The following is an 18,371-nucleotide window of genomic DNA, read 5'->3' as shown; positions in this document are numbered from 1 at the left end:
GAGTAGTGGCAGTAATTTAGTTTCACTGAGCATGGGGCCTTATTTGTTGATAAGAGGCAACAGGGTGTACTCCATTTTAAGCAACTGTTCAGTGTGTAAGGGCATGTGGGGATAAGAGAGTTCTTGATAACACAGTTTAATTCTGCTTTGGAGCCGTATCAGTGTGGGTGGCAGCCCCACAGACAGTACAAAGGAAAATGGTCTGTATATCTATAGCCCCATGCCTGATGGACATCCACATGTGCCTTGGTAAGAATGGCATTAAAGGGATAAAAATACAACTATTTGGGGAACTGAAATACCTGCTTCATCAGGAAAAGGAGATGAGGGATATCCAAGTCCCCAGTAGGAAAAAAAGTATTGATGGACATTCTGCAACTGGATCTTCTTAGACTTTTCTTCAGGGATGCCTCCCACATGTTTCTTGCAAGTGGTTGCAAAGTGGCTCATTATGTATTGAGTTTTACTGGCAGACAAGAAGATTCAGAAAGTGTCTTCAGGAGCAGTGTACCTCCAAGAATGAACATATTGATTGCAATATGAAAGCAGTACATAAAATAAAAATAGCTGTATTAAATCTAGGTCTCAATCCAGTAACATACTTCATGCATACCTAATTTTAAGTGTCTGACTAGTTCTGTTGAAATTGGTAGGGCTACTTATCTGCTTTGGTTCTGTATGTTTTATGTGCCTTGTTGAATTGGTATGCATATTTGGGAAGAAAATCTGAATTTAGGCATATTCATTTCTGCATGGAAAAAACTGTATTTGGAGATGGGTACAATCATACGACTTTGTCTTTTGTAGATCTCTTTGACAACTACATGCAGCAAGATGCACACGAATTTTTAAATTACTTGCTAAACACCATCGCAGACATCCTACAGGAGGAGAAGAAGCAGGAAAAGCAAAACGGAAAATTAAAGAATGGCAACATGAATGAAACTGAAGAGAACAATAAACAAGAACTCACCTGGGTGCATGAGATTTTTCAGGGAACACTGACTAACGAAACTAGATGTTTGAACTGTGAAACCGTAAGCATTGGGGTGGTTGTTCTTACACATTGTTTTTACACATGTAGATAAATATATGTATAAAATATGTGAATCTATTCAGCCACCTGAGAAATGTGAATATTCCTGTATTATCTTTACTTCTTGAAGTGAGTATATTCTTTTCTAAAAGTATATTTTTATAAGCATAACTTGGCTACCCTGTCCCAAACCTTGCAATCATAAATATATATCTATATAGTTAGATACCTCATTAGCTGATCTGGTGTCTCCAGTTATCATCTACCATATTATAAATAAAACAGATAAGAATGCTGCAGCCGTGGGCAATGAATTTGCCTTGTTATTCCATGAGTTAGGGATAATTGCAAACTCACAAGTGGCAAAGTGGAGATTAAGTTGTGTTAATTCATCCTAGGAATGTCATTAGCACAGACGAATTGTATTGGGTTATTTTTTTCAGTATTTTAAAGGACACTTTCAACTTGAAGTCTCATCTGTTTGAAAAATGAGTACAAGGTAGTTACAGTACTACACCTGATTGTACACCCCTTGCCAGTTTTTTGTGGTTTTTTAGTCACATTTTCCTATTTTAATAAATTTTGCTCTCTCGGCTACGGTTGTATGTGAGATCCACATAAACAACAGGGGAAAATGAATGCAAGGGGGAACAATGAAAATTGACTATTCATTGGTGCTGTCAAATGTACACAGCACCAAATCTGATCCCTCCCAATCATGAGATAGCACAGTTCTCCACCACAATCCCACAAAAAGTGGAGAGTAAGTTGCTACTCAGCATGCTCACGGGTTTGTTTAAATTGCTATCTGATGCTCCCAGGGTGCCGTTGCCAGTCACACCTCTCCCATCTGTTTTGGCTGTGCATGAAACAAACGTGACAATGAAATGGTGGTGAATGGTGGTCCTCCATCCCCTTCTGCTGCTGTCAACATCTCTGTGTTCAGTTGCCGTCACCACAGCTTTATTTCCAGGTTTGGCATGTACACAGTAAAAATAGGGGGGAAGAACATGCTTGAAAACAGCTATCCAGAAGCACTGGGGAAGTAGTGTGGAGATAAGTGGATCAGAATCTGGAAACCAGACTGGAAACATCAGGAAATAATTGGGAAATTAGACTGGAAATATCTGGAAAAAAGCTTATTCTGCTCTAATCTGTTTCACTTATAATAAGACAAGTGAGAATCACAAGTTAAAAAAATCCCCCCAAAATAAAAGGTGATTTTTTTTAAAAAGCTGAGTCTCCTTTTAGACTGGTATGGCCAAATCCTTCAAGAGCGGAGGGAGGTACTTAGTTGTGTTAATCTGAAGTCAGGTAGAAAGCAAGGTAAATTTGCACCTTATAAACTAACTAAATCAAAGCTTTGGTGAACATGAGCTCACTTCATTAGATACTGCAGAACATGTACATTCATTGCTTACTCAGGCAAGCTCCCACTGGCTGTGCCCAGACAAGTGCAGATGTGCAGTATGTGGCGCGTACAGATGAGTCTGTGGTGACACTTGCTACACACGCAGGCATTCCATGTGTTGCTACCTTGAGCATGGTGGGGGTTGGCCCTGGGAGATCCCAGGGTCAAAAAACCCCATGCCTTAAAAAAGCAGGGTGGCTCATGTGGTGGCAGTGCACGCTGCCCAAAACGAGCTCTGGCTGCCAGCCAGGCTCCCCGCTGCAAGAGTGCCATGGCTGCAGCTCCCCAAGGTAAGTAGCCCAGGTAAGGCTGCTTGGGTCAGCACAGTTGCTGGCCCCAGCATCTCCTACCCCATCCAAGGTAACCTGCTATGCAGTAGGCCAAACATGGCACAGGCATTCCCTGGGGACAAGTAGCAATGGCACTTGTCCCTGAGGAAACAAATGGCCGTGCTCATCTGGACATGGCCACTAAAGCCAACTTTTGCAGAACTGCAAAATGCCCTATGTGTAATGTCCTAGTGGTTCAGCAGTGGTAAAAATTGCTCATTAGGACTGCTGTGGTAGGAAGACTGATTCTGTAGCTTCTCAAGGCTGCAGGAAAAATGTATCATTTGCTTTTCTAGCTTGTATGATGGAATCTTTATGTATTTTTGGTTTCAATCTTTAGAAAGTGGTAGAACAGATTAATAGATGTACATTTATCTCTGCTGTAGTATAAATATTCAGATACCAGCTGTCATAGTATCACTTTTTAACAATGTAGATAGAATCCAGTCTTCCAGTTCACTTTAGTACAATATACTCTTCCCTGGATCCAGACTGGAAGTCTCCCCTACACTTTCTCTGAATGTTTGGTACTGCACCTATTGAAACAATTGGCAAAATTCCTACTTTAATGCCAACAAGACCAGGCACTAAACTCTGTGAATGGTTTGATGCCAAATGTTCTTAACATTTGGTAAGCCAAGCAGGACTTGGTTTACTCTTCATTCCAGCTGCAGAGACACAATGTTCTCTGAAGTTTTGCTGTTCTATCTTTTGAATTCTAGCTCAATGTTTACACTGCCCTAAGATGTTGCCAGTTTTGTGGTTTCCTATGTATGTATTCAGGATGCAGTTGCATCTTGGACAGGACATTTGCTTGAAGAGCTGCAGTTCATTGTATTTGAATATATTTCATAACTCTGTGCATCTTCAGTTGGATCAAAATTCCTCACAATAAGTGTGCAGTTCTGGGCTGGGATGGGGTAGATTTACCATGTCAGTAGGGTTCAGGGTGCAAAGATGGGTCCAAAGTAGAACATCGATTCAGTAACTCCTTGAATTTTGGGGGTCTGAATCAGAGTTCTGTGGCTCAGAAACAACTTTGGCATTTATTCTAGAATATTGAATTCTGTTCCTCTGCAACTTTGGAGAAGTTTGGATCCAAGTCTGGCTTTGAATTTTGCTTTTCAGTCCCATATCTAGTTATTCCAGATGCCACTCCCAGGAGTTCAGAATGTTCTGTCTGTGTGCGCTGTTTGTATAAACAAGACTGTTTTTTATGAAACAGCTTGTGGGGTAATCCTCCTGCAAACTCAGTTTCTTTCAGAGCTGCCTAGTACATGACAAGAATTCTTGTATGTTGTATCTTTTATTGGACCACTGCATGGCCTATTCCAACTATACAGTTGGTCCAATAAAAGATGTTAATTCTTGCCTGACAAATTTCCTGGACCTTCACAGTAACAAAATCACCTCAACACTGACCACCTTTCTATATTTTGGAGATCTCCCTCAAAAATAGTTTTTTTTCCCTGAAAATATCAAAACATTTAAATATAGTCAGAATCACTTTCTCCATCTTTTTCTCCTGAACAACATTCATTGAAATAAGCATGACTTTATAGTTTACATCTTGACAGGTTTCTTCCAATGGAAAACTCCTCCACCAAAGATTTTCTGACCAGCTGTAGACAAAAGATTAAATACTTGGTACAAGAATGCTTACTTCCTCACTTGTCAATAAAGATGAGAAAAAGCTAAATTACACAGGCTTTGCCTTACTGAATACTTTTTTCATTCATGTTTATTCTCACTTTACACAAACCTACATAGTATTATTGCATTGTTATCCGCAACTGTGTAATGCCTATGCAGGATTATAATTTATGCATATAATGCAGCATATTTTACGTATTTTAAGAAAGTTATGATGCAATCTGAGCCTCAGTCAAAACTGACAACATTATTTTCGTGGGTTTTTTTAAACTAATCCTAGACCAATACAAAAGAAGTTTAGGAGCATGTAGAAGCAACAACTTGTATTTTAAATTTAAATCTGTTTTTCATTTTGCTGCTTCTTGGATGAGCATCTAAAGGTCATAAATTAACTGAAAATTGGCTGCTACAGAAATATGATGCTGAGAAGCCATGTGAGCAGATGTAGTGGTCAAATGAACAGATGTAGTGGTCACTTGATTACGATCAGCAGTATGGAAAAGGTGCCAGACACAGAACTGGTTGGTATAACAACCGGGTGAATGGGTTTACCAATACAGTCAATATACTTATATAAACCCAGACATCTTTTTCAGAAGAGATTACGATGAGTTAGTTTTTTACTGTTTACATCTGTAATAATTGTTCCAAGTGTAAACTATAGACTTAGTTTTCCTATACATTTAGGATATGTCTTCCTACTGTGTATATTTTACATATATAGTTTTTGTTACAGGTTAGTAGCAAAGATGAAGATTTTCTTGACCTTTCTGTTGATGTGGAGCAAAACACATCAATTACTCACTGTCTAAGGTAAATGAATGGAAGTTTCATAAATACATTTGATATTTCTACTCAACTGTGCTAAATTCTGCTAGTCTAGGAGAGACAAAATAAAAGCTATGTAAACATCAGTTATTTAGCATTTTTAACAAGGTATTTCTGAGCAGCAGCAGAAGAGGCTAAATAGGATATTCATATAACAGTGGAATACCGAATAAGAATATGCTTTACTGTTTGGTATCTTACCATGAGTGCAGGAGAGAGAAGAAAAAGATCCTTCAGAATAAGAGTTGGATTCTTTGGGACTTTTGCTTAACTTTAGTGCTCAAGCACTTTGCTGGTTAAAACTTATGCATGTACCAAAATTGAAGTATGTGCTGTGTTGAACAGGTAGCCTAGGTCCTAGACGCAAGAAATTTAAAAAAAACTGTTGCTTTGTGTATTATTCTGCAATTAAAGGCAAAAAGTAATCCTGTTTATTTGCAAGCTCCCATTCTGTAGCAAAGCTGTAGTACAACAGAATCTGACAACTTTTTAACTACTATCCCTGAAAGTTGCATTTTAAATGCCATGTTTAGAAGGGCTGGTTGTACTGGGTGGATGTTAAATATCTTGAGTCTTGGCACTGAGTAGTATAAATCAATATCTGTATTTAAACACTATGTTTTGCTTAACTCAATGATATCAACAAACCAAAATTTACTTTTAGGTTCTAGAGTTACTATTGAAATTTTAAAAATACATTTTAAAAAAATCTTCAGAGTTTAAGGAAGACCTCCCTAAGATTGCACGCAAACTAAAATTGAGCAGAAAGAGAGCAGTGAGCAGTGAACAGCTTCCTGAACGAAACAGAAGTGAACCATTCCACAGAGAACGACTGCCAACATCTTGGCAGTTAATACTTCATTTTAAAAACCTTTAGAGTTAGGGTTGTCCTCTCAGTATCATCCTGTCATAGGATTTTGTAGTAATCCACACCTTCAGAACATCTCAGCATCAGTGTAATAAGTTTGATTGCTAAGCTAAGAAAAAAATTCTTGCTTAAAAAGGCCTCTCTTTTCCAGGGGAGGATGCTAGCAGTTCGTTTTTAAAAAAGGATACATTTTGGACCTGAGATTGCAAGATCATCTGACCATAGGGAGGGGACCTCATTAGATCATGTAGTGCAGCTGCCTGCTCAAGGCAGGATTGTCCTTAGCTTGTTAATGAAGAAGTTGTGGGAGAAAGTGTCCAAAGCCTTGCTGAAGTCAAAAAATATATCATATCTACTGTTCTCCCCACATCCACATAGCCTATCACCTTATCACAGAAAGAAATTAAGCCAGGCATGACTTACTCTTGATTAATCCTTGCTGGCTGTTCTGGATCACCTTGTTCCCCTTACATGCATCATAATAGATTCCTTGAGGACCTACTCCATGATCTTTTCAGGTACTGAAGTCAGGTTGACTGGTCTATACTTCCCAAAATTCTTCTTTTTCTGTTTCTTAAAGATGGGCATTATCTTTGCCCTTTTCAGTCATTTAGGACCTCAGCTGACCTCCACGAGTTCTCCTTCAGCATTCAGTATTTTTTCAGAGATCCTTCCCAATAGCCCGTCCCATACATACCTTACTTCATAGTACAAAGCCATCTACAGGTAACAACCACAATTTAAGAATCCTCTTCATCTTCCATTGCAGGAATAAGACAGGATCAAAATCATACAAATCTTTTTTGGAAGGTAGCTGCAGATTGCTACTTACAAAATGTTTAAGGCAGAGAATAAGCAACAACTGTCTTTTGAGATGGCCTTTTAAACAAAGAACAATCTCTGTTTAATAAGTATAAATAAAGCTGGAATCTGGATTTTTCCTGCCCTTTTTATACAGTACCCTTCATTAGAAAATGGACTTAAATGACTTTGCAGTTTTTGTCTATAGGGAACATGAAGTCCTATTATTTTACTACGCTTACCTGGCTATCTTTTATGAAAATAATCACTTTGGTGCATCTTTACAATATGAATACAATGTTGAAAAACAGACTAAAATAGAAATATTGCTGGGGCAATATTTCAATAAAATATATTTTTCACTATTCTTCATATTTAAACATTTTCACTACAAGTATTCCAAAGAATACAACTCTGCAACATAATTCTCTTCCACTGGGTAAAAAGATCTGGCAAACTGCAAGAGAAAAATTCCTCTAACAACAAAATAAATTATGCGTCAATTATTTTTATTTCCACAAGGAGTTGTAAAGACCATTTGGCTTGCTGCTTTTGATCCTGACTTTCAGCTACAGTCTTTTTAAATAAAAAATTTTTTCCTGCTAAATATGTTCCTATTTTTATTGGGCACTTAAATAAATAACATCCACAGGCTTGTTTTAAGAAGGCAGCTTTCTGACTGCTATATAGAGCTCACAAAAAGAACTATGGGATAGGGTTTTTTTAAAATTCTAAATAAGACTAGTACTGAAAATAATATAAATATAATTCAATCAAATCTTTCTCCGTTTAATGAAAAGATAAAAAGAAAGTGTTAAAAGTGTCTTGAAAATAGTATAGCAATGGTTGGAAAGACCTTTCGCTGCTCTTGCAGTTCTTATGCATACAAATCTTGCTGGAATCCCAGAAAGAGATACTTGCATTTAAGTGCTGAATTTCCATAAAATACTACTATTCCATAAAATGTTATTCCTCATTTGGTAAAATAATAGTGAAAGTGAGGATAATGGCAACAAAAACCTCTTAATACTCTCACAGTTCTCTGACTTGAGATACTACCCATTTGCTCCCAGTCCAGCAAATACTTTAGAACATCCCGATGTTTAAACACAGATAGTCAAAGAGTATACTCATAATTTAAGTACACATTTAGGGTGTCTATACACGTGCTTTGGGGTAGAGGGGTGGGCGCTTTAATTAGAGCAGCTCTCAGAACTGACCTAAACCATGTTTGATAAGCTTTAGTTCAAGTGCCACCACAGCCATTCTGAAGTGCTGGGATGCTGAGTAGAAATGACACAGAAGCTGCTGGAGTGCATTAATTAACATGCTTCAGTAGACTGGAGTCTGCTTCGACGAGTGCTAATTAGCTCACGTCAGAGCAGACATTCAGCATGTGTATAGAAGCCCTTAAGGCCTAGATCCATGAAAGGGCTTAAGTAGTGCTTGGGTGGCTAATTCTACAACTGCAATCCTCAAAACTCCTTTTGAGATGTAGCCTGATCCTATAAGTGCCTAAAATCCATTGGCGTGCACTTCAGTTTTTTACAATAAGATTTCCCAGGTATTGAGAGCTGTGCTTATGGACATGGATGGATGTTAGCTCAAAAGCTGTCTCTCACGTCAAAACTCATTTCCATTAAAAAACTGGGTGTGTTTCTGCATATATCACCTGAGGGGATTAATCAAGAAAGTATTCTTGGATCATGCCTACCAGATTGTGTTCAGCAAACATGTAGTGGCAGGAAGTGAAGGTGCACAAAAGGGGAGCAACGGCACTGGGTCCTCCTGTCTTTAAAAGTAAGGAGGGACCCCTGAGACTTCGGAGCCCAATTCAAGGAGAAGGTTCAGGACTGTGCATCCTGAGTGACAGGAGGCACCTCCTTGGAGGGCTAGAGTAAAAAATCAAAGCCCCAGAGAGAGGTAGAATTTAATATACCCCCTGTCCTTGCCATTTCATATTTGGTAGTTTGGGTGGCTCCCTACCCAGTGTGCCTTTTTTTATGGATCCCATTCTGAAATGCCTAAATCTCCCTACTCATGGGGAGCTTAGGCGGCTAATGAAAGGTTGTAGATTCTGTCACAGGGACCAGGAAGATCCTTTGGAAATCAGGGCCTGAATGCTTTGCTGCATCACAATATGTTATAATTTATATGACAAAAGTTTATAATATACACGTTTTATAAACGGGATAAAACTCCCATTGACTTCAGCAAAAGCAGGATGTCATGCACTGTGTCTAATTTGTTTTTAATTTGATCAGTTTAATCCTGCCATTAAAGGAAGAATGTTAAGAAATCTTAAGATCTAAGCATTCTCTTTGTTTACAGGGATTTCAGCAACACAGAAACATTATGTAGTGAACAGAAATACTACTGTGAAACTTGCTGCAGTAAACAAGAGGCGCAGAAAAGGTGGGTAAAGATCAGTGCAATTTAACCCCTGTTCAAGTAAACTGCCTCTGATGTGAAATACCAACTTTTCCCTTTGGATCGTTTTTGCCACCTCTTTGATACAACTGGCACTTGAGGCTGTTGTAACTTTCTGCCCACACTTTCATAGAGTCCAATGTGATTCTGATGTGAGACAACACAGCTCCCATTTATTCCCACTTATTTGTGATTATCTCAAGCCTGAGTTTGGCATCCTGAATACACGCCTCCTTGTGCTCAAGTGCCTTTAATTCTCCCCATACCTCTCCTAGGCAATGGACTTTGAAACTTAAGAGGTGGAGCCAAATATCTTAGACCTAAAGACCATTCCCCAGAAAATTCATTTAGAATGTGTATGTTTAATTGTAAGACTCTGAGGTAGGAATAGCACTGAAATTATTAGTTTCATGATATACGCTCTAAGACTATTACTAATAATTTCATAGGATGAGAGTAAAAAAGCTGCCAATGATCCTTGCATTGCACCTCAAGAGGTTCAAATACATGGAACAGCTACACAGATATACTAAGTTGTCTTACCGTGTGGTATTTCCTCTGGAGCTGCGTCTCTTCAACACATCTGGAGATGCTATCAACTTGGATCGCATGTATGACTTGGTGGCTGTTGTTGTTCACTGTGGCAGGTAAAGTGCATTTGAGTATACCCTAAATTATTATTATATCAAAAGTGATGGCCATGAGAAGCTTTCAGAAGAAATTTCCAAAAAGTCACAAGATTGACTTAAATACAATGGGTGCATCTACACATTCATTAATGTGCTTTTTCTACTGCACATTAAATTTAGTACCTCTAATATAAGGTACTAAATAAATGCACATCAGGATGCCCTAATGTGCAGTAGTAAAAGTGCTTGCTTTTTTTAGTGATGCTTAATGTGCAGTAGCCTATTTTATTGCGCATTAGCATATTAGTATGGGTTTTGATGTGACACTTTAATACACAATACAATAGGCTACTGTGCATTAAAGCACATGTGTAGATGTGTCCAATAAGGCTTTTAAAAATTTCCAGATTCCAGCTTTTTCTACAAAAGAATCTGAAATGAAAAATGTTTCCCAGGACTAAAATTCTGTTTCCAAGGCAGGTTTTTTAAAACTAGTACCTGTGGTCTATAGAAATGAGACAGGAGAAATTATGTATTAAGGTATCACCTAATTTCTTTGCCAATACTGTACAGGCATATCCAGAATTTTGGCTTTGGGTTTGATCTATGCTGAGTCACTATGATATCAGTGAGAAAACATATGGGAATAAGAATCTGCCTGGTAAATCTGTTTGCATGTTTGTGGTCTATTTTAGGTTATGTGAAAGTGAATTATTATGAAACACACTGGATGTAAAATACAAATATATAATTACAAGCCAGCCCAAAACCATAGGGAATAATGTTCTGGCTTCACTCAGATTTTTGTTAGTAAAGCTGGGACAAATCCAGTCTAATTTAAATAGGTTTATGTGAGCATACCTAAAATTAGAATCTGGCTCTGTTTCTCCATTCCCAAGGCCACCAAGGTTAGAAACACATATAGAGAATATAGTCAGACTTTAGCAGGAGAGATTGTATATATACTTTTTTTTTTACTAAGTCACTTAGAAGTGGTTTAGAAATCTGGCTAATTTTAAGGATTGGTTAGAACTGAAAGAAGAATGGTTTGATTGAAGAATGGTAGCTATAACTGGGGACTACAAGAGTTTGAGATTGCCAAGCATGGAGAATATGGAAGAAGCTTAGTGAACCAATTGAAATGTGAGCTATTGCCTTTGGCATCCAGTAGGAGATAATTATTTTTATTTTTATATATAATGTTAACAAGCTTTTTTTTCTTTAAATTTTATTGAGGGTTTTTGAAAATATTTGCAATAGTTTCTGCCTGCCACCAACAAACTGCCAAATACTTTTGAAGTAGATATGTAAACTACTATAATGTCAATAGTAAGAGGACACTTGATTTTCAGTTAACTGATTCACTTTAGACATTTCAATAAAAAGGAAAGGAGGATGGCACGATTGCTTAGGAATATGGATTATCTCATAAGAAACTTCAATCAAAATATGTATTTTTCAACATATCACTTATCACAATATAACCTGATGCTTTATTTTTTTTTTCTAGTGGACCTAATCGTGGGCATTATATTACCATTGTAAAAAGTCATGGATTTTGGCTTTTGTTTGATGATGACATTGTAGAGGTCAGTATGCTAATGTTGATTAGGACTATTATCAATGCACTTGTTCACTTACCCATTTTCCGGTCACATTGCACTGACTGCTCACACTCAATGTGCTATTGACTAAAATCCCCATGTCTTTGTTTCTCTACTTCTGTTTTCAACTGATAAGCCTCCAAGAGTATAGTAGCAATTCTTGTTATTCATTCCTGTGTGCTTGACTTCACACTATTAAATTTCATCCATTAAATTCTGACCTTGATCTGGGTTTAGATTGTAATTCTGTAAAAAGGCAGAGTGTTTTGTGATGTAGTTTTGGTTTGGGTTCATCTCTGTTAAAAAGTAAGGTTATGAACGAACAGATTAAGCCTGAAATAGTTACTTGAGAACAACTCCCATTGATGTTAACAGTGTTTATTTTCTCTCAGATAAACATAAAATGTTTTTAGACCAGATATTTATTTTATTTTGAATGGTTTTCTAAAATCTAAGTCAAGTTAAAATACTTTAAAACCTATGGCTAAGTGCAGACATTCAGGGAGGTTAGAGGGGCAGGTTAGATCATGTTAAAAATGGCCACTTGATGTAAGGTAAGTCAGGATGGAGTGGTACTGCGGGGAGTGGTTGGAGGGCAAACAAGTTGGGGGGAGATTGGGGGTATGTGGAAGGGATGTGGGGGAACAGGCAGGATCCATGGAAGCAATCAGGGGGTTGTGGGGAGCAGGCAAGATCTATGGGAGCAATCGGGGGGGGGGAACAGGCAGGATCCACAGAAGCGATTGTGCATGTGGGTGGCAGGTGGCATATATGGGAGTGATCAGAGGGTGAGGGGCATCTGTTATCCGTGGGAGTGATTGGGGAGGTGGTGGGGGGGCAGGTGGCATCTGCAGGAGCAAGGATGGGAAGTGGGGAGGGCAGGCAGGATCTTCAGGAGTGATTGATGTGGAACAAATGATGTCCACAGGAGCAATTGGAGGGTGGAGAGGGCAAGCGGGATCCATGGGAGCAATTTTGGGGGTGGAGGGGAGCAGGCCATGTCCATAGGAATGATTGAAGGGGTGGGCAGATAGACAGTATCTGCAGAAGAATCAGGGCACAAGCAGGATCCACAGAAAGGATTGGGGGCAGGTGGGATCAGCAGGGGTAAATGGGGTCCTTGGGGTTGTTGGTGGAGTCCAGGAGGTTTAGCAGGATCATGGGGGCTCACAGGGTCTGTGAGGGAGCTTGAGGGGAATCATGGGCTATTTTTAGCTCCCTAACATCCTTCCCAGGGAACCTACAACTCGGTACTTCCCACCGCTCTCCCCACTGATACTTTGGTCAGCTCTTGGCAGCAGCATTGATAAATCTGGCACGGGGAGTGACCTCTGGGGTGGAGGGGCTGGCTGGTCTGTGTGGGAGTATGGCAAGGGGCTGGGGGGCTAAAAATAGCCTGGTGCCAGGGCGACAGGTATGAAAAGCACAGCCCTGGGACTAGGGCCAGCAGCTGGACTTTCCCAGTCCTGGGGCTGCACAGGTAACTATACTGAAGTTCCATGAACTGGTCTAACCTAGATCAATTAAGTTTGTGTGTACATCAGTCTATCTTAGACCATGTTCCATCATTTTTAGACCTGTCTATTAGGGATGTGCAAAGCTTCGGTTGCTGATTCAATTCAGAGAAGATTTGGCACTATTTGGAAGCCGAATCACCGAATCCAAATTGAATTGGGAGACAATCCCCCACCCCCCTCCAAATCGATTCGGAGCCTCCAAATCAATTCAGAAAAAGATTCAGAAATCTGGCAATTCAGAAGGCAGTCTTGCAGGGAGGGAGGGCGGGGGGAGAGGGGGAAAGACTGATATCTGTTGCTGGCCAGTGACTGTGATCTTTCCCTGAGTCCCCCCGCCCAATCACAGTGCTCTGGGGAAGGGACATAGAAACAGCACATAAGCCTCTGTCTGCAGCTTTTCTGTTTCTTCTGTGAGCTGTTACTACCTGAGCACTGGGTAGACCCCCTGTTACAGGCTACCATCCCTGCTGTTTTCATCCTGCTGTGCCTTAAGAAAACACTGTTACCCATGTCATGAGTTTTGCTTGTCTGCACCTTGAGGTGCAGTTTCCTAGAAACCCCTGCACCTATCTCCTTGAAACCGAGCAGGCCTCATGCCCTCAGAAGGGGCTACCATCCCTGCTGTTTTCATCCAAATCTGCCTTAACACATACACGACACGAGTTTTGCTTTCAGCATCTTGAGGTGAAGTTTCCCAGAAACCCCTCCACCTATATCCTTGAAACTTGACAGGCTTCATGCCCTCAGAAGGGGCTACCATCCCTACTGTTTTCATCTAAATCTGCCCCAAAATGACAAAGTTATAGGTATTTCAGTGATTCCCCATTATAGTCTATGGCTGAATCACCGAATCAGCACTGAATTGATTCAGGATAGTGATCCGAATCTCCAAATCGAATCACTGTCCTGCGAATCAGCCAGATCTGAATCTGAATCGAATACTTCTCTATTCACATAGGCCTACTGTCTGTGTGTGCAGAACTTCTGTACTATTACAGGTTTAGATTGATTTCCAATCACTGAGATCAAGTGCAAGTGTAAGGTCTACACCTGCACAAACTATGTTAGTTTGGGTTGCCCTTTTTAACCCAATCTAAACCTCACCCCTTTCTTCCCCGCCCAATGTCTGCACTTAGCTGTGAGGGCTAGAAACAAATGTTGCAGTGCTTTGCTGTTTTAAATTGCCATGGACTGCAACATTGGTGTAAGTTTTCAGATTTCAAAGTTATGGAATTTTAAATTGAGCGGGGGAAAAATTATTACATCACTGAAGTAAGGCTGGCTTCTTCATTCACTTCGGATTTACTTGGGGGTAAATTAGAACAGAATGTGGCCCATACTTAGTGCAGTGCAGTACAGTGCTAAGCAAACACTACAAAATCACTTCAGTACGCTCCCGGGGTAGGGGTCTCATTCTGATTTCACACCAATATAAGTCAGGAATAAATCCATTAGAATCAATGGAGTATTGTGAGATCAATATCGCACACATTGTCTGGAAGGAGGAAGCACATCCTGACACTGTATAGTGATCTCTCTGGCTGACTAACGAACTCTGCAAGGAATAGTGTCCAAATCTGCTCTAAGCCAATTTCTGTCTCATCTCTGCTGACAGCCAGTATTTAATTTCTTGAATAGTCCATTGATTTCAGTGGTACAACTTGTAGGCCTAAATGTCAGTAAAGATGGCAAATTTTGGATTTCAGTAACTTGAAAAAACTGAAAAAAAGGAAGAATTAGAGTACCTCTGGAGAAAACCAAAGTTCAATGTGTTTAGGATTATTCTCCCCTTTTATAGAAACCTTAAATCATATTTACTCTTTGTACCTATGTTTGCTATTGTCTAACAAGGAAAGAATCTCTCCATTTATGTAAAGGATACTTCTCTACCTAGAGGCACACCCCACTCGGTTTACTCAAACAAGCAGTGCCATTGACGTCAGTGATTGAAGCTAGAAGAATTTGGCTTCTAAGCCGTTAAAAAAAAGTTTGTACATCGTGAACTGCTAACAAAGCTTGCTATTCATTACCCTAAGGCATATAATTACACAATTGTTTTTGCATTTTGAGATCAGTTTAATCCATGCTTAGTATTGTGTTCCCAGCAAGTATTTAAAAAAACCTCTGTCTATTTTTGCAGAAAATAGATGCTCAAGCTATTGAAGAATTCTATGGTCTGACCTCTGATATATCAAAAAATTCAGAATCTGGTTATATTTTATTCTATCAGTCACGAGAATGACTTGGAGAACTGTGAAAATACTGCAAGTGGAGAAACTGATCAGCACTGTTAACTGACCACATCTTAATAGACCACATCTTGTATGGTTGAACAATTACCTACCATGTCTCCTACTAAATAGTTGATGTGTTTTTTACTATAACCATTCAATTTGACATGCAGTGCTTTGGGTTTCTTTAGTCTGACTCAAGAGTTAATTGCAGTCAGATCTTAGTAGAATTTATATGGAATAATATATACAGGTAACAGGATTTGAGGTCGTCTGTTAAATACAACTGAGCTGGAATCACTTTTTCTATGGATGTGTGAATTATGTAGGACAAATTGTTTAAACTTTCTAAATGTCTTTGAAGTGTCAAATTAAAAAGCATTCCTTTGAACACATACTAAAATGTAGTTACCACTTTTCAGTGTAGAAGGGATTTTGTCACATTACCTTCCACTGCTAGAAAGATATTCTTCCCAAATCCTTTAATCTTGGGTTATTAAAACTTTAAATAGGTAACCTCAAGACTAAAATCCATATAAAGAGATTTAAACCACAGTGGAACAAAATAATACTATGCACCTGGTCTTCTTTTTTTCATGAAATAGTACAGATGAGGTGATTGACAGTTTTTGATTCCAAGACTTAGAAAGGCACTGAGTGTTTTGTGGGGAAAAGTGAGAGAGATGTTCTGTATATGACACAGCTGAGGTACTTGTATAAAGAATGATCTTATCTTTCTGCTAAAAGGAACAATATGATGCTTTGTTTGCATAGTTGAATTTGCAGATCTTCCAGTATTGTTTGCACAAAACATGTCTCATAAATCAGGGATACAATTACACAACCTAGTTAAGTGATGCTGCTGGCATGCTCTATAACATTGATCCCATAACATGCTGAGTACCAACAGCTTCACTTGGCATTGGTGGGAACTGTAGATGCTTGACACCTGCTAGGATGGGGACCATGCTTTTGCAATTTAAAGCACCTTTAAAATAATATAATTAATATTCATACTTGCAGTGATTGGTTAACTACATGCAGCATCAATAGTTATGTTTATCAACATCTTGATCACCAAGATATCTTAGACAGGTTCAGGTGAAAACATGATTTCAGAGCTATGAAGAGGTATTGTGTGACTGTTCATTGTTTTGCATTTTCAAAGCTGGCTGGAAGTCATCAAGTTCTAGCTATTAAATCACTCTACAAGTAATACGAGAAATACCTAGCTAGGAAGGAGGAAAGAAGGACATTTCAGTAGGGTCTGAGAAGGGATTGATGATGTGTCAACCTTTTATGTCAGATAGCTGACCCAAATCAAAGAATGTCTCTACTGCTTCTGAGGCACTCTCAAGAGTGCTGCCAAAAGCCATATCCTACCCACCCGCTTTTGTCTCATTTCTGGGTTTGGCACCTGCACAGCAGGAGTAGGTGGGTGGGTCATGCTTCTCACTGGTGTTACTGAGAGTGCTGAGGAAACAATGGAGACTTACCCTAAGGGTCAAATCCTCCTCCCGTTGAAGTCAATGGTAAAGCTCCGAGTATCTTTAGAAGAAGGATTTGGCCCTACAGGAGAGTTCAGTACCCGTGGGAACTGTCATCATTTCACAGTATTTACTTTGACTTATTTTCACTTTGTATGTATGTATGTAAATATGTATGTAGTAGAAATTCTTGTTCTTAGTAGTCTCTTTTGAGATGGCTGACTGTAATTTTATGGCTGAATCTTTTCTCTTTTTTTAAACATATTGTTTAAAATACTGTTGAATCTTGAATCTCCATTTCTCTTATGAGAGTGAAAAACCTTCCTGGCATTACACGACTACTGTGAATGTGAAATTATTTTTTATTACTTTATAGTGAACATGCAATATTAGCCTTTGATATAACATGGTTTGAAGCTTATTTGGAATGATCAGTGGCTATTTTGTAACATAAAGAAATAGCACTTTACAGTGGAGGGGAAAAAACAAATGTGGATTTTTCACCTGTAAACATTTGTAAACTATTTCTCATGCTGCTAGAGAGAGCAGATCCACAATACGACCTCACAGCTTTTGTTTATATGGTAATCCCAATGTTCTAATAGGAGCTTTCATACAAGTAAAGATTGGAGAATTAGGTTAAAAAAGGTATAGACACTTTTTTCTTTTATTCACAAAGGGTGTATCCACATAATTTACTGCAGTTGCCTAATTAGCTCCACAGTAAAATGTCAGCAGCTACATGTGCGTTGCTATTAGGGCAGAGTAAATAATTAACTCTGCCATAGGATAGTACTGCCTGATACAAGTATTATCCTACAATGGAGTTATTTACTCCTCCACAATGCATGTGTAGACACTGACAGGACTGGCTGAGACATGAGGGTGCTTCAGCATTGGGCCTGCCTGTCAGTTAGCCCCACAGTGAATCACCCTCCTACTCCAGCCAGCCCCTCCACAACAGGTTGAGTTGGGCCAGAGCAGCCCCAGGCTGGCAGGCTGACCGCTGGGACCCCCTGCCAGCCAGGGCTCAGCTACTCTACCACAGCGTGCTGCAGTCCCAGGCACATGTGCAGATGGCACGTCCAGGAGCAATAAATTCTGACGTGAACTGTGCTGGAGTTTATTCAGGCACAGTAATTGCATGTATAGATATGCCCAGTGAGATACAAATGTCTATCTTTCAACAAAGAAGAGAAATACTAGTTTTGGTTTGGCCTAATAAAGATTGTTAATTGTCTTTGAAGTCAATGAGATCCTTCTCCATTGATGTCAGTGGAGCTGCATTAGTCCCTGAAGTGTGGAAAACTGTCTTCTCTAATGGAATTTTAATGAACATTCATATCTTTCTGTATAATTAATATATCTACAACTTGCCTGGTGATTAAGACTATACTCTAGTTGTGAATAAATGCACTTTCTAGATCAAAGTTAACTAGTAAGACAAATGTTCTGTACTTTACAATTTTCTCACAAACGTTCTAGCAGCTTTGCTAAACTTTAAAATATACCACCACCACCAATGTATAACTTGATTATTTACGGTT

General features: G+C 39.1%; 1 protein-coding gene across 2 annotated transcripts in view; it reads left to right on the top strand.

The window, feature by feature from the left end:
- Positions 1-17,105, top strand: part of USP46 (ubiquitin specific peptidase 46) — a 42,053-nt gene extending 24,948 nt beyond the window's left edge. For both annotated transcript variants that reach the window (XM_019553276.1, XM_019553277.1), the window contains 6 exons: positions 808-1,037; positions 5,166-5,242; positions 9,258-9,341; positions 9,806-10,003; positions 11,496-11,574; positions 15,247-17,105. In XM_019553276.1, coding sequence (XP_019408821.1) covers positions 808-1,037; positions 5,166-5,242; positions 9,258-9,341; positions 9,806-10,003; positions 11,496-11,574; positions 15,247-15,348 — 770 coding nt within the window. In that variant the 3' untranslated portion in view covers positions 15,349-17,105. The remainder of the gene's footprint in view (positions 1-807; positions 1,038-5,165; positions 5,243-9,257; positions 9,342-9,805; positions 10,004-11,495; positions 11,575-15,246) is intronic.
- The last annotated feature ends 1,266 nt before the right edge of the window (positions 17,106-18,371 follow it).

This window comes from Crocodylus porosus, unplaced genomic scaffold (genome assembly GCF_001723895.1).
Source record: "Crocodylus porosus isolate Cpor-Errol unplaced genomic scaffold, CroPor_comp1, whole genome shotgun sequence".
Taxonomy (NCBI): Eukaryota; Metazoa; Chordata; order Crocodylia; family Crocodylidae; genus Crocodylus; species Crocodylus porosus.
The sequence above is the reverse complement of the archived record's forward strand: the minus strand, read 5'-3'. Positions and strand labels throughout refer to the sequence as shown.